Raw genomic sequence first — 14,323 nt, forward strand, 5'->3', positions numbered from 1 at the left:
GGAAGATCCACCGAGTTTGCTGGATGGTGCTAAATGTGAGGTTGAAGGGGAAGAACCACCGAATTCGCTGGATGGTAAACAAATGGAAGAATAGGTCCCACCTAATGGTTCAGATTCTGGCAGAGAATCCTCGCTCCCCCATTCTCAAGTTTCATCTATGCCAGATCCACTCTTCTCCACTAATTGTCGCTGTGGTGCCACCGGTAACGGAAAAATACTATATCGTGATGATCTTGAAGGTGCAGTCATACAGTGCAACTCCTGCCAAGAGTTGTCGCATATAGCTTGTCAGCGTCATGGCAGAGCGTGTAGGCTTCACATAAAGGATACATTCACATGCCATCATTGCAATCTCGATGTTTTGGAGAAGTTTGATCGCAGACAAGTCTCTGAGTGCAGGTATTAACTCCACTCTAAGTTTGTTTTACACTATTAAATGTCAATTCTTTTTGTTTCAGGGAGATGGAAGATCGCACTCTCTCAAAGAAGCCCTTACACGAACGACTTCGACGAGGAAGGGAGTTTTGGCAAAGCACGGATCATTCTGGTATCCCGCTCGTTTAATTCATCTGAAGAACAACGAAGGTTTATTTGGCGTACGCTGGTGGCGAGGTTGCCAATTTCAGGATCCTGGAGTAAAACCTGATACTGTGAGCTTTGTGGGTCAATTAGATATCGTTGACTTTGTGGGGTGATAGATACGGACGTCGTCAGATCCAGGTCAGTTCATCTATGTGGCTGAAATAATCCTACATATAATCATAGATATTTTGCTCGGAAAATGGGAACAAGCATCTCAGATCCCCACGGACGATGATATACTGTCCGATCCATAATCAACTCCTTATTCATGTGAAGTAGACGAGGCTCTCACACCGGCAAAGAAGATACTGTAAGACCTTCTTTGCGAAAAGGTTGATTCAAACCTTGTTCCTGCAAAAGCTTGGCTGGAAAGCAAGAATAAGGACATCTTCAAAACCATCATTCCCTGGATGACAATTAGTTGTTTAGTACAACTGAATGCGTAGCATACTACATTCCTTGCAGAAAATAGTGTAATATACATTGATTTTCATGCGAATATTATACAGAACTTTGCACGCAAATAGCACGGTACTTCAACAACGCTGCACGCGTTTCAACATCATGTACACGCAAGACATAGCATTTCGCACGCAAAGTCATGTGAAAGACACACAAATTTGCTGATTCGCATTTATGCGTGGCACGCAAAAATAGGTCGCACGCGGGCTAACCACGCTGATTTCCTGGTGCCCGATAATTAAGATAATCCAATTGCAGTGTCATTCACGACGATCATATCAATCAACACTATAAATACCAGTAGAGTGTCAGTGTGAGTACACATGTACTTGTTTTTGTTCTTTCCGGGATATGTAGCCCTAGGGTAGCATATCCGGCAACCATAACGGACAGCCATAGTAATTGGGTTGCTTTATCTCAAGCACCAATATGGATAAACATAATCCATCGATCCAACGGTATTCCATTCTTTCTCATTGTCCTGATAGCTGAATTCAACGCTTTAGCAGAATCTTTGAAATTGGCCATAGTCCCATCGCGGAACATATCTTTGTAGAATGCCTGCGCAATGGTCGGCCCATCCTCGTCGTTCATTTCCCACATAGTCCCTACCACGCTTCGGAATCCACAGAACTGCAACGCAGCCGAGAGATGGATGCTTTCGTCTGGGGTACGAGTGTCTCCCGCAGCACTGTGACATGCAGAAAGAAATGCGAGCTCGGCGTTTGGTAACTTTGCTCGCATGAGACTTAGAAGTGTGAGAGGCTTGCCATGAAGCTCGAACGACGCCCTGAAGGGATGTTCTTTGCTGCCTAAGCGGCCATGGCATGCAAAATGGACCCATGAATATTGCTTTAGAAGTGCTAGTACCGAGTTGCGAGTAGCTTTGGATTCCATGAGGACGTTTACATGCTCCCCGTGTTGTCGAATAATATTTACTTCATCGTGAACCCTTGTGAGGTGATGTCCAGGCTGACCCACTACGAGCAGCTTTGGAATATTGAGTTTCTGATTGAGGTTCGACCTCGCTTTAATCAACGCGGATAATGTAGGGGTATAAGAAGATATATAGATATCAGGGAGATTTTTTTCTCCCGGCCGATATGGACCGGCTGCGTGAAGAGGCAAGGCGCATAGCTCGGATGTTGGGCACCACCATATACGCTCACCCTCCCTAACTCCCATCTCTTTGAGTCTCTGAACCACAGGGGATACAATTGTGCTCCAAAGTTCACGAACTGTCCGTATGATCTCTCTTGGGAAAGAAAGTTTGCTGGCCTGTTCGATCAAGTCCTCTCGCCGGATATATGATAATGGGACGAGTGTAGGGGTTCTGTTGGAAAAGAGAATGATCGCATCACAGCGATACTTGCTAATGTTGACAAGTATGACTGGACCTTCCGCTGCTGCTGTCTGAAGCATCTTGAAGGGTGGTGCCCTTAGGAAATTCTCAAACCCCTCAATTTGTCGAATTTCTTCCACCGTCGCCTCCCATTCTTCCTGTAGAATTCGGTGTTTTCTTACTTGTGAGTCCAGGCCCGGAGCGGATGAAACCATAACGTCGCCCTCCAGAGTAGACCCTTCGGGTTTCAGAAGGATCCCTTCCAGCTGGGAATTTATAGATCCCAGTCGATCAGCTAGTCCGATGGTTCCTTCGACCCGACGAAGCTCCTCCAATGGATCTTTGTACGACGCCACCTTAGACCACAGCAGTGCTCTTCCTTGTTCAAGCAACTCCACAGCCTCCTCGAGCTTTCCTGTATCTATGACAGCCGCGGCGGCGTCAGACGCCAGATATTTTGGGACCTTGGCTGTTGCTAGAAATTGTTGTTGTCGTTCGATGTCTCCGTGGACAATCAAAGAGCGGTTAAGAAGATGCATTGTCGATTTACATGCGGAAAGAAGGGTGTTATGCCGGAAGTAAAATGCTTGTTTCATCCAGGTTACAGATGCGGTCACCCGGTTTTGTAGAAACGATGTGGGATCCTCTGAGGCCTCTTGGTACAGTTGAAAGGCTTCTTCGAGATCTTGTTCCTGATGCAACTCCTTATGACGACTGGCAAGCACACACGCCATACTTTGGAGCGCCAACGAACGGCGTGGGTGACCACTCGTGAAATGATCAAGTGCTTCGCGATGTAGCACAATGGCTTCTTCAAGGTGCTCCAAGTTTCCTTGTTGCTCGTATGCAGTCCGTAAAACATAGGCGAGATTGTTGAGAGACCCTGGGCGATCAGGATGTCCGTTAGGCCGAAGATTGAGAGCTTGGCGGTGTAAAAATATTACTTCTTTTAGGCCATCCATATCTATGGAGCCATCTTGCTGCACACTGCGAAGCTGAATCACAGTAGCAAGGTTATTTAGAGACTTTGGTCGACTAGGGTGTCCAGGAGGACATAGAGCTAGTGCTTCGCGGTGACATGAGATAGCTTCCTCCAGATCCTTAACCTCACCATATCCCACGTATCGTATTTTGAGTGTGTTGGCGAGGTTGTTAAGCGGGACAGAGCGGTCTGGATGGCCTGGAGGAAGCAGAACAAGAGACTCCCGATGCAGTGAAATGGCCTCTTCCAGGTCCTCCGCTGTGCTAATTTGATCATAGTGATGCATGACGACAACAGCCAGGTTGTTAAGAGATTTCTGGCGCTCTGGGTGGCCAGGAAGGCGGAGGCTCAATGCCTCGCGATGTGCGGTTATACTCTCCTCTAGATCTTCCATGGATCCATTCAGTTCGTAGCGAGATTGGAGTGCACTGGCTAGGCTGTGTAGAGACTGTGAACGATCTGGATGACCAATAGGACACAGGCCAAGTGATTCACGAGTATGTGAGATTGATTCTTCTAAATCTTTTGTGGCTCCTTGCTGCCGATAGAGAGTTCGAAGAGCGTTCGCAAGATGGTTGAGAGATGCTGGACGATTTGGATGGCCAGAAGGATGGCCACTAAGAGCCTCACGGTGCAATGTGATGGCTTCCTGTATAGCATCAATGTCTCCTTGTTGCTTATAACTATCTTGTAGGGCCAGAGCGAGGTTCCGAAGAGACAAAGTGCGTTGTGGGTGGCCAGGGGCACATAAAGCAACCGATTTACGGAAATTCAGAATTGATTCCTGAAGATCTTTGATTAATCCCAACTTTTTATAACGATACAGAAATGAAATCCCAAGAGCAAAGAAGACTGCGTTGTTATCGGTTTGATCAGGGGACAGAAGTTTGAGTGCAGCTTGGTGATGAACAATGGTATCGTCTATGTCCTCAATAGTCCCCAAATGATTAGATCGCGCAACAAGCCCGTCTTCAAGGTTCATGAGCGCCGTGTTCCAGTCTGGATGTTCCGCAGAACAAGTGCGTTACGGTTCACCTTGGATACTGAATATCGTGCAGTTTTTGATTTCAGGGGCGGCAATTTTTTACCGAACAGGACTCCGACTGAAAAATTGTGGCGCGTCGTCGAGAGTTCGGTTCTTGCCCCTGCTGTTTCTAATGTTTCTAATTACCTCATATCTTCGCTATCGTTCCAAAGTTCCGTCTTGAGACAGCCTGACCAACACATACGCCCCATCTTTGTTTACTTTACATGCCTACTCGCGGATTGGATTTTACAGGATACAGGATTTAGGAGTTGTATACAATAGGGTACACCAGCGATCTGCACTTCAGTTTCTTCTTTATGACGATAATAAATAGATACCTACGGCTATACTCACTACCTTCCTAGTCTATTACTAAATCCAGATGAATCCGACATTGGTGACTGCAGTGGGCAGTGCAACGTCGGCAGTTGCCGCTTGCCACCTGCGGTTCACACAGGCTTCACTGCCGCTGTCTTAAAGATAATAGAGCACTGCAATGTACAACCCCTGCCCACCTTTATACCTACCTTTGTCCTTGGCCCGAATTCTGCCCACCATTAACACACCGTCCTTACAATGCTTACGCAAGCGCAGGATAGGCCCAACGGCGTATCTTCAGGAGCAGGCATTAACGCATTCGAGGGTGCAGTCTTTGAGGACTCGGAGGGGAGCTTATTCGCCACCACAGCTGGGAGCGTGTTTATCTATGACCACAACTACGCACACGGCTTTTGTACGTTTTTCTTTGAAGCGAGTCGAGTCAAGTGTTTGACCTGACATTCCATTTATCAATGTCCATCTCTCAAGCACCAGTACGCCTCAGAAATCAACTGGCACGCGACTCGGGAGGTATGCTGTGCAGGTACACGCACCCAGAGAACACTGTGCACAACCGTTCAGATCCAGGTTCCTCCAGCAGCCTCGTGCAGCAGCAGCAACAGTACCAGATGCATACCCCACGCGGCCCCATAACAGCGTTCAAGCAGGCGCACTTCCGAAATCATAAGGCTAGCAAGCAATTGGTGTCTGAGGGTGACATCTATATTGCTCACGCTCCCAATCGCGCGTGCTGTTCTGATGTTAAAGGAGGTGACCAGGTCGAGGGGGCGCTCGTGCAGACACATAAACAAGCAATAGAGGGATGGTCGGGGACACCACTTCTTGATATATCACCACATTCGTCTTCCCTCACGCATTCGCAGATGCAGATCCAACCGTATTCCAATCCGTATCAGCATCAGTTTTTGCAGCCTGCGCAGGACATTGCAACAGAAAGCGGCCATGCCCAAAGTGCACCTTCGAATGTGCAGACAACGTCGCATGTCCCCAACGGCCCCCATGGTCAGATCACGCCGTATTATGGCTCCTCTAATGTTCAGAGCACCGCATATGTCCAAAACACTGCTCATGGTCCGTGTATACCCCACACCCAAAGCACCTCTCACCACACTCCCCTACATGTGCAAAGCGCTTCCCACTCCCAAACCAACACCAACACCGACGCCAACACCGCCAACACCAACCCCAGCAGCCCCAACAACAACACTAATACCAACATCGCCAACACGAACCCCAGCACCGACGTTGCAAATATGCGGCCTCCATCCCCTCCACCAACTCCATCTTCATCTCCGTCACCGTCGATGTCGATGTCGATATCCACGCCAAGGTCCAGGTCAGAACCTGCGATGCTCCGAGAATCGCTCAACAAGCAGTCTCTGAGCAATAAACGTACGTTACGTTTTAGCCATGTTAAGACGGTCGATATCGACTCAGGTTGTCTGACTGCTAATGTATTTTCGTTAGCCGATCGCGTGCTCTTTTCGCTGCACCGCAACGACAAGACGGCTGATCTGTACAAGATTGTGCAAGTCGAGATCCGGTATGTGTCCTTCCTCGTCACCTCATTCTTGTGAATGGTATTCTGGGTACTGGCTAATATACATATATTTCCAGATACGACAAAGATAATAATAACATCCCGTACAGTATTCTGTCCTTTCGCCTGCAGCGCGGAGACGATTCGGAGAAGCAGTGCACAGCGGTGCGGTTGAGAGGGAAATTCGTACACGATACGTGGCACTACCCCAAGTTGCAAATAAAGGTACGGCTCAACGCCATAAGAACCTCCCAACATGCACAGACCTAAATTTCCCTTCTTTTTTCGGAACACAGAACATATGCTGCTCACCGGAGGACGGCCCCGCCTCGCTCGCGGAGATGGAGGTCCAAAAGACGTCGCAGACAACTGCAGAGGCCACACTTGGCCTCTCGGGACTCACGCCTTCGGTCAAGGGGCGCCTCAACCGCATGTCATCTCAACAGACGACGGTGCTCGCCGGCCAACACGCCCGCGGGGAGGTCGCAAACGAGGAGAGTGAATTTGTTGTCAACCTCAGTGTCGACGCCGCGGCGGCGGCGGAGACTAAGGGTGCCGGGATGAGTGTTGTGGACCCCCTGATGTTTGCGCTCCTGCTGAGGCTGGGGGAGCATCGACAGCCAATGAAGCTTGAGCTCGAGCTCGAGGTAACATATCGCTCCAGGAGGGGTGCGTGGAAGACCCTGAACAAAACGTGAGCACATTCTTTGAGTGTCTGTACATGTTTAACTGCTGATGGGATGGACAGGCATACGGAAGTATACATGGGACACGAACGGTTCGATATTCTCAAGGTCTGAGTGTCAGTAAACCCCTTCGAGACAGTAGGTCTGCACCTCAAAACGTCTACATCTAAGGGGCAAAGTAGTCGCTGCTTACGAGTCGAGTGAACCTTCAAAATCCACTCCTTGGCTTGGATTTTGACCAGTCATGGACACCTCCAGACTATCCATGTCAATGTTTCTCGTGATGAGGCTTCGTCACTACATGTGAAGTTTTACAAGTATCTGGCAAAGCAAGTGATAACCAAAGCACCGTCTGATTTAGAGTGTGTATCCAAACGTAAGACTTACTAGGAACTGTTCATATAACCCCAAAAAAGTACACGAGACGCAACCGGCTGAACTTCTGAAGACGTCGAATACAATCCTGCGGCCTGAGTCATGAGTGAAGGATCCAATTTCATAAATTTAAAAAATCCATGGACAAGGGCCAATTTGAAAGTTACACGAGCCAATATTAATCCAATATCACGGCAGGCAGACGTTGCGGTATAGAATATTGTTGAAAAGTAGGTGTTTATCCTGCAGGACGCTGAGAAACGATTGATGTCGATGATGGATGATGGAAAGAAGCGTTTGACATGCACACACTAAGTATATCCGTGGGAACATCATCGCCAGTGCCGCACGACTAGCGCGCGTAAGCTTTAGCCCGTCTGATACGATTTTCAAATCTGGAGGCAGTATCACTGGTACAAATCAGAGGTAATCGTAGTGTGAAGTATTCCAGTTATGATTGCTCGGATTTTAAGGTTTCTGTCAGAACAATTCAATTTTTATACCACTTTGCAAGTCCAATCATGGGCGTCTACATTAATTCGTATTATCGGACAAGAAAGTGAAATATGATCGATGATCAGTGGTAAAGAACAATGTTGAGCTTTTTTACAACTGGAGTGATAACCATTGTATGTTGTAAAATCCCACAGGTAAAATGACTGTGATTTATCCGTGGCTCTTCCGTTTACGTTTGAGGTAAGAGCAAAACAAAACATGACCCCCACCCGAGTTGAACGGATGACCTTGTGGAACTTCCATTCAATGGCTGGAATCACACGCTCTACCACTGAGCTAGGGGGTCTTGCAACCGAAGTCTCTGTAACGCGCCTCCGCCGCAGCGCATTGGAAAGAGATAAGTACGCAAGGAAACACCATAGAGAATGAAGAATGTAGGGTGCTAAGAGCTATCACAGTTTCCGAAATGCATGTATACAGATAACGTAAATAGGTTGATGGAAATAACTTGAGATATGGAAGAATTTTCAAAAGTCACTTGAACAGTGGGCCTACGGTGCTCTTAGTAAAAAAACCGGCAAGCATCTGTAGAAGACCGGATCGAAGCAATTGAGTAGGTTCAAATTATTCGCGCCCAGAAAGTATAATGGCAAAGGTCGCAGTGACTAAGGATCCCAATGCAAAACTTATGAATGCCATTTCGAGGGACGAGACAGGGTAGTACCCATTCACGAGGCTCCTCTGAACCAAGAAGAACCGTCGAGTCCCTGCATAGAATATATTAAGCGGATTTACGACGGCTCGAGTGGTCAGATATACCGATGAGAAGTACGATCAACCCAACACATATCAAAATCGTCCCGAGTGGTTCGGCGAAGGCCTTTGTGGTATGACCAAGTTGGAGAAACTGAACCAGCGCTAGTCTAATAATGAACATTATCAGTGATAAGCATAACTTCCGCACGTACCAACTCCAACAGAAGAAAGTGCCAGGCTTGTCCGCACATACGCCAGGTAGGTTCTCTCCGAAGCCAGATGATCTCTAGCGACGCTTCCAACGTTTAAGAGACGAAGGTTAACACCTGATACTAATTTCGAGAATTCATCAGAAGATGGTGTAGTTTCCCTATCTGTGGTTATGTTGCTGTGATTAAATAGAGGTTCTCCGCGTGAAGCGGTGGAGTGGTAAGATGGGGATGCACTGGGAGACCTCTGTCGACTGCTGTACCGACTTTCTGAGTTAAAGGTACTATTTTTCATTGACAATAATTTGAAGCCAACCAGTAACAGGAACATACATGTTGCCAATGTCTGTTTGAATTAATGAAGTTCTTTCATGTGGTGTATCCTGTTCGTTCGAATATTGATTATTCATAAGGTGCAGGGTTAATATGTGTTTCTGACGGATTCAAAAGACGTAAGTTGGTTGAGAAGATAAACTATTTTCCCAATGCAGGTTATAAAGTGGAAAAGAATGACAATCCATGGAAAGCATTATGGAGTGATAAACTGAGTGTCGCGCAATGGCGCATCAAATCGTCAAATCATGATGAAAAGACGCAATCGGTCTTTAATCGGCCGTAATAAATGAGTTGCACGTGCATGTATGTCAAGGTACTTACTTATCGGCGCCGAAATCCGGTGATAAGATAAGATTACATTGGAGGTTGACCATAAGTTTATTCTTTTCTTCGTTTACTGGTCCTACCTAGATTTTCTTAAAGATAATTTTACTGAAATTACATTCACGCAATAGCGTGCTCCAGATGTAAAACTAAGGAGCGCAATTACTGCTAGTGTTTTGTATTTTTTTAAAAAAAACATTAAGAACTCCTGTAAAGTACGTAGCGCGTTTTCTTCTCATTTGAAATCAAAAGCTCTTGTCTCACAGAAATCCTTTAATCTTGATAACTCATTTGTTTTTCATACATTAATAACGTCATTTATACATTGGTATGTCTCCTTTATAAGAAAACCACCCATAAATGAGCGTGCTAATAATGTGTTATACTGTCTAATTCATTTCATTATAGTGTTGGCTATACAGTCCGGCTCGAGGCCGATCAAACTCGGACCTTGTTGAAGCCTTTATGTTTTGACTAACACATTAACACAAGCACCAGTAGCGACGGGCCACACCACTTTAGTGCAACGCACTACAGCAGTCATGCTAGAGTATAACCAAGGATATCCATGAGGGGATGCAAATAAGTAAACCAATACTGTCCTTCAACACCAAACAACGCAAATGAAAGGAAAGCTTTCTTCATGTCACACAAAAGGGTTGATATAAATCTCAATTGAACTAACTCTGAACCAGGGACTAATTTTCATTGAAAATGGATGAAATGTCATATGCTGTTGTCAGACGACTCTTTCTGAAGGTCATGGTATCAAAGAATATGGTTGAACGCACTCCGAAGTGGCGCTGTTTTCATGACCTCGGAGTCAATAGTAAAGGGCCGTTTACTATATTTTTAGACGCCAATATATTTGTGTGGTCAAACCCATAACTCGTTAACTGGGGTGAGATGGTCAGGGTAAATAAAGTCAAAAAAGGACATGCAAAGCGATATCAAAGCTGCGGCTGCGGCAATGCTTACAGGTTCAAATAATCTGGAAGAGTTGATGACTATACAACCAAGATAATATGTTGCAGTGGAAGAATCTATTCTCCAGTTGGTGCGTTAAGGGTGGCAGTTGTGCGACAACCTTTGCCAATTAGGCTCACAAAGAGCTCTATATAGCACATTGCGTAAGCATGACTCCTAAAAGTGTTATGTTGGCTTGTCAGAAGAGAGTGAAAGAAGGTTGATGTGATGGTATTTCGGGAAAATATACATGAATCTCCCACTAAGTTTTTTTATGGAAAGGAAGTTGCGTATGCCTGCCAGACGTGGAAAATCGCTGTCATAGCTTTCCCTCTGTTTCCCTTCTCCACTCTGATTTTGAGTTGCATGTACTAAAAGCTCCGTGGAATTGGATGAGCAATGCTGCTTTGAGAAACTCGTGTGTACTCAGAGAATATTGGGTCGTAGGACGTGAAGAGAGCCCTGTAGTAACCGCAGTTTGGTTGCATGAGCGGGTGGGAAATATCAGGCAGCTTTCCTTCCACATACGAAGATAAGTGATATCATTTCCTAGTCCATGGTTCACGTCTCAGATACGGTGGTCTTATCAGACTTCTGAGTTTCTTAAGCCTTAAGGTGATAAGCCAGTGACGAAATAATCCTTTACCACAGTAATCGGAATAACTGGATCTATTTTAGGGTTATATTACTCCATTATTATAATACCTGCATCCTTTCCACACCACACTGAACCAATGATTCTTGAACGCCACGTGGAAGAACTTACAGAAAGTTGTTCAAAACCGACCTCTTTCTCCCAGTTATCAACGTGGAGAAAGCAAGACTGCGCAAAGGAGAGAAAAAGCATCCCGAGTTGACTGATAAAGAGGCGGTAAAAATATCGTTGATCGGCGTTAGTAAAAGGTTGAGTTTGTAATGAAATGATTCGGCCCATTATTATACGTTTTGGCACCACGATGCTTCTGTGGTGAGTGATTTGAAAGGGGTATTTGATTTACGCTTCGTCATGACTTTGCTCATGAAGCATTTGTGCACAGACCATCCTGAGAAATAACTACTAGTCATGACATAGGATCCTCACTAGTTGAAAGTTGGCGACCATGTCAATTTCCATCTCGAAAATCAGATGAATTTATCACCAAAGCCACCAACCTGCTCATCGTGCAAAGTCCAGAAGCCTATAAATTCTTTAGCGGTCACAGTAACCTGCCACGTTGTATGGATCAGCCACCGAAATATTGTCAAGAGAAAGTAGGACAAATTCAGATTATTTCGGCCACGCTTTCGACAGATTGGGACAAGAATAGGGGCAAGAATAAGGCCTGAATAAGCAACCATTTCAAAGACGTGAGGGGCAAACTCGTCCACGTGGATACTCATCTAAAGGCCTTTGTGATCCAGATCTGAGAGTGAGTTGCCGGATATATCCGTATCAGACATACGCCACTCGTACGCCTCCATGCACCTCGTGTGTTCTAAATCTGTTTCTCTCGGCAATTGACGCCGCATGTCGAGGAAGTACAATTTCCAGGACTGGAACTTGGGAAGCCTGGATTGTCTTCAAAATATTTCGCCATCAGTCTGCTATTCTGCGGTGTGTGAATTTCGTTACCAATAGGGAACCTACAAAGAACGTCCGGTTCGAAGTAGAATCAAAGTTGGAGCCGTGGTGCACTAAAAATTCCTAAATTACAAAACATGCAGCATGGTAGAAATGATTATGTGTTGTAGAATGAGGATTCAGTGGTGCGATGATATAGGATTTTTTTTTATTATATCATAGAATGCACGACTCCTCTGATAAAGGGCAGTGGTGTCACAGGTGAGCTCATGGTATTTACCCTTCAATCGGGTACGGGAGGCCGTTTGAGCGCTGGGACATGCTCAGAACTGCGAACTCGTAATCCAATTCGTATTTCTGTTTTGCCAAGCAGGGATAGATTTTTCATATGATCGCTCCCTGCCACTGCTCCGTATGGTAGTTTCAGTGCTGTGCAGAGCAGCCAAGGGCAAGAAACGTCTTTGAAAGCTATTGGACGTAGTAAGCCAGGCCTGTACACATCAATCGTGCGTCCTACCATCAGTCAGTCAGACATTTATGCCATTGGGATACAGCGTAATACGTGTCAGGGTCTCGAGCGACCTGAACGCAGAGTAACAACTCCGCAACATGGAGTTTTGCCTTCAACCCACATGAAGCTGTACTAGACGGCTGTAGTACAGCTAAAAAATTAAGCACCCAATTCCTTGAAGGGAGTATTAGATGACGCACCTTTGTCCTTTCAGAGTCCGTGAATTCAAGCGCCGGTCGATGAAATTAGACGAGTTCAACTGGATTTACGGGCTCACGTAAGGTACGGCTGAGATAGACCAAATTGTTACATGTAGCTTTTGAACAGCTTGGGTTCCTTACTTACATACACCATCGGACGTCAAGCATTTAGGCTGCAAACCCACAAATGTAAGTTACTAGAAACCATGGATGCAGATCCATTACGTGCAGTAGTCACATTTCGTACGGTAGTTTAACCGGACTGACCAATATCTGATTGTCTCAGACAGTCTTCGTGAGACTAGACTTGTGTTACGCTTTCAAGAAAGGATAAATAACCTGCGTGGATGGATTGATTATCATCATTTTTGACAGCGCTTTAACATTCTCTAACAGTCTTTTTGCTTTCCAGAAGAATGTGGCTCCGCCTATGTCCGAGTCCATATCTGATAGCGTCTCTCCTTCATCACGCAGAACAATCATTGAAAGTTCCGTTAAGTCATTTATCCCCATCTTCGCTTTTGCGTAGCACGCCGCATAAGTGTAGAGTGGAATGAAAGAATCATATATATTGTGCCATGTCCGAGATTCATGGACGTCAATCACACAAAGGCGAACCTATCGTTGACATATCCAGCAACAGTCTTCCTTAGTGAGGGGGTAGAACAATGAACGGCCCTCTAGGCCGAAAGGGACCCCTCCGTGTTTAGGTTGCTACTCTCATGCTGCAATCTCCGTTACAGCCATTTGATCAAATTCTGGACATCCTTTCAAAGATGCGATGCGAGAGGTCGGCGAAGGAGAGCAAAGAACATGTCAAGATGATACAGTTCCCCTCGAAAGGTTTAGAAACCCGTATACCTTTTCGGTGCACTACAATTGGACAAAGGGACACTACCGCCTGATATAGCAGCTTATTATTGAACTCCGACTGACTGTTGGTGGAGAAAAGAAAACACAAGCTTGGACGGACGGAGCGGCGGAGATGTCCCAGGAAAACATCTCATGTGCGATGTTCCCGCAGAAACCAAACCCAATATGGATTGTATCAGGCTCGATATTTGCAGTGAACTCATTTTGGAGTAGGAATCCCATGAAAACGTATTTAACCATTACATATTATGTGTTGACGCCAACGCCGGATCCTAGCCAGTTCCACTATGACATAGAAGGAACCTCTATCAGAGTACATCAATTTGTGAATATGATCGAGTCATGAATGAGGTAAAGGGAAAAGATAGGCTGTCGTTTAAGTACGCCTACGCTGTTCCCGATTTTTCTTGCTCAAAACTTGGTTGTGAATCTATTTCGATAGTGAGGACACAGGCCCAAGATTAGTGATAAAAATTCTCAGGTGGACCCTACTGATTGGCAAAAGATCATGAGGTAACGCTCAGGGGCGGACGCTAAATGGAAGGCTTTGGAATCAAACCAATCCTTTCTTGACTGGTCAAAATAGAAGGCATTCTAATTCTAAATAGCACTAGCGTTCACCACAAATTAACAGTCAAACAACATCACTATGCACAAAGAGAAGGTAGAGTGAATGTATCGGTTTACAATACCATAATTTGTGGTCACGAATAGTTACCCATTATCTACAAATTCAAATGACACGGTAGTGACGCAGTAATCTCGGCGGGGACGTGATTTTATTCGTGTGCAAACC

General features: G+C 45.7%; 3 protein-coding genes and 1 non-coding gene across 4 annotated transcripts; 1 reads left to right on the forward strand and 3 right to left on the reverse strand.

Moving 5' to 3' along the window:
* Positions 1–1,461: 1,461 nt before the first annotated feature.
* On the reverse strand, positions 1,462–4,350 carry JR316_0001597 (uncharacterized protein; the record flags this gene model as incomplete). The annotated part of the gene is made up of 1 exon (XM_047887400.1): positions 1,462–4,350. The coding sequence occupies one exon, from the start codon at positions 4,348–4,350 to the stop codon at positions 1,462–1,464; it is 2,889 nt and encodes a 962-aa protein (XP_047752323.1).
* A 621-nt stretch (positions 4,351–4,971) lies between these two features.
* On the forward strand, positions 4,972–7,074 carry JR316_0001598 (uncharacterized protein; the record flags this gene model as incomplete). Its single annotated transcript, XM_047887401.1, has 6 exons — positions 4,972–5,128; positions 5,203–6,126; positions 6,202–6,277; positions 6,352–6,499; positions 6,571–6,968; positions 7,023–7,074. 6 exons carry the CDS (start codon positions 4,972–4,974, stop codon positions 7,072–7,074), a joined length of 1,755 nt encoding a protein of 584 aa, XP_047752324.1.
* Positions 7,075–8,050: 976 nt separating this feature from the next.
* Positions 8,051–8,137, reverse strand: JR316_0001599. The gene has a single exon. It is a non-coding gene; the product is annotated as a tRNA-Trp (tRNA).
* Positions 8,138–8,415: 278 nt separating this feature from the next.
* On the reverse strand, positions 8,416–9,051 carry JR316_0001600 (uncharacterized protein; the record flags this gene model as incomplete). Its single annotated transcript, XM_047887402.1, has 3 exons — positions 8,416–8,558; positions 8,611–8,709; positions 8,760–9,051. 3 exons carry the CDS (start codon positions 9,049–9,051, stop codon positions 8,416–8,418), a joined length of 534 nt encoding a protein of 177 aa, XP_047752325.1.
* Positions 9,052–14,323: the final 5,272 nt, after the last annotated feature.

This window comes from Psilocybe cubensis, chromosome 2, assembly GCF_017499595.1.
Source record: "Psilocybe cubensis strain MGC-MH-2018 chromosome 2, whole genome shotgun sequence".
In the NCBI taxonomy this organism is placed as follows: Eukaryota; Fungi; Basidiomycota; class Agaricomycetes; order Agaricales; family Agrocybaceae; genus Psilocybe; species Psilocybe cubensis.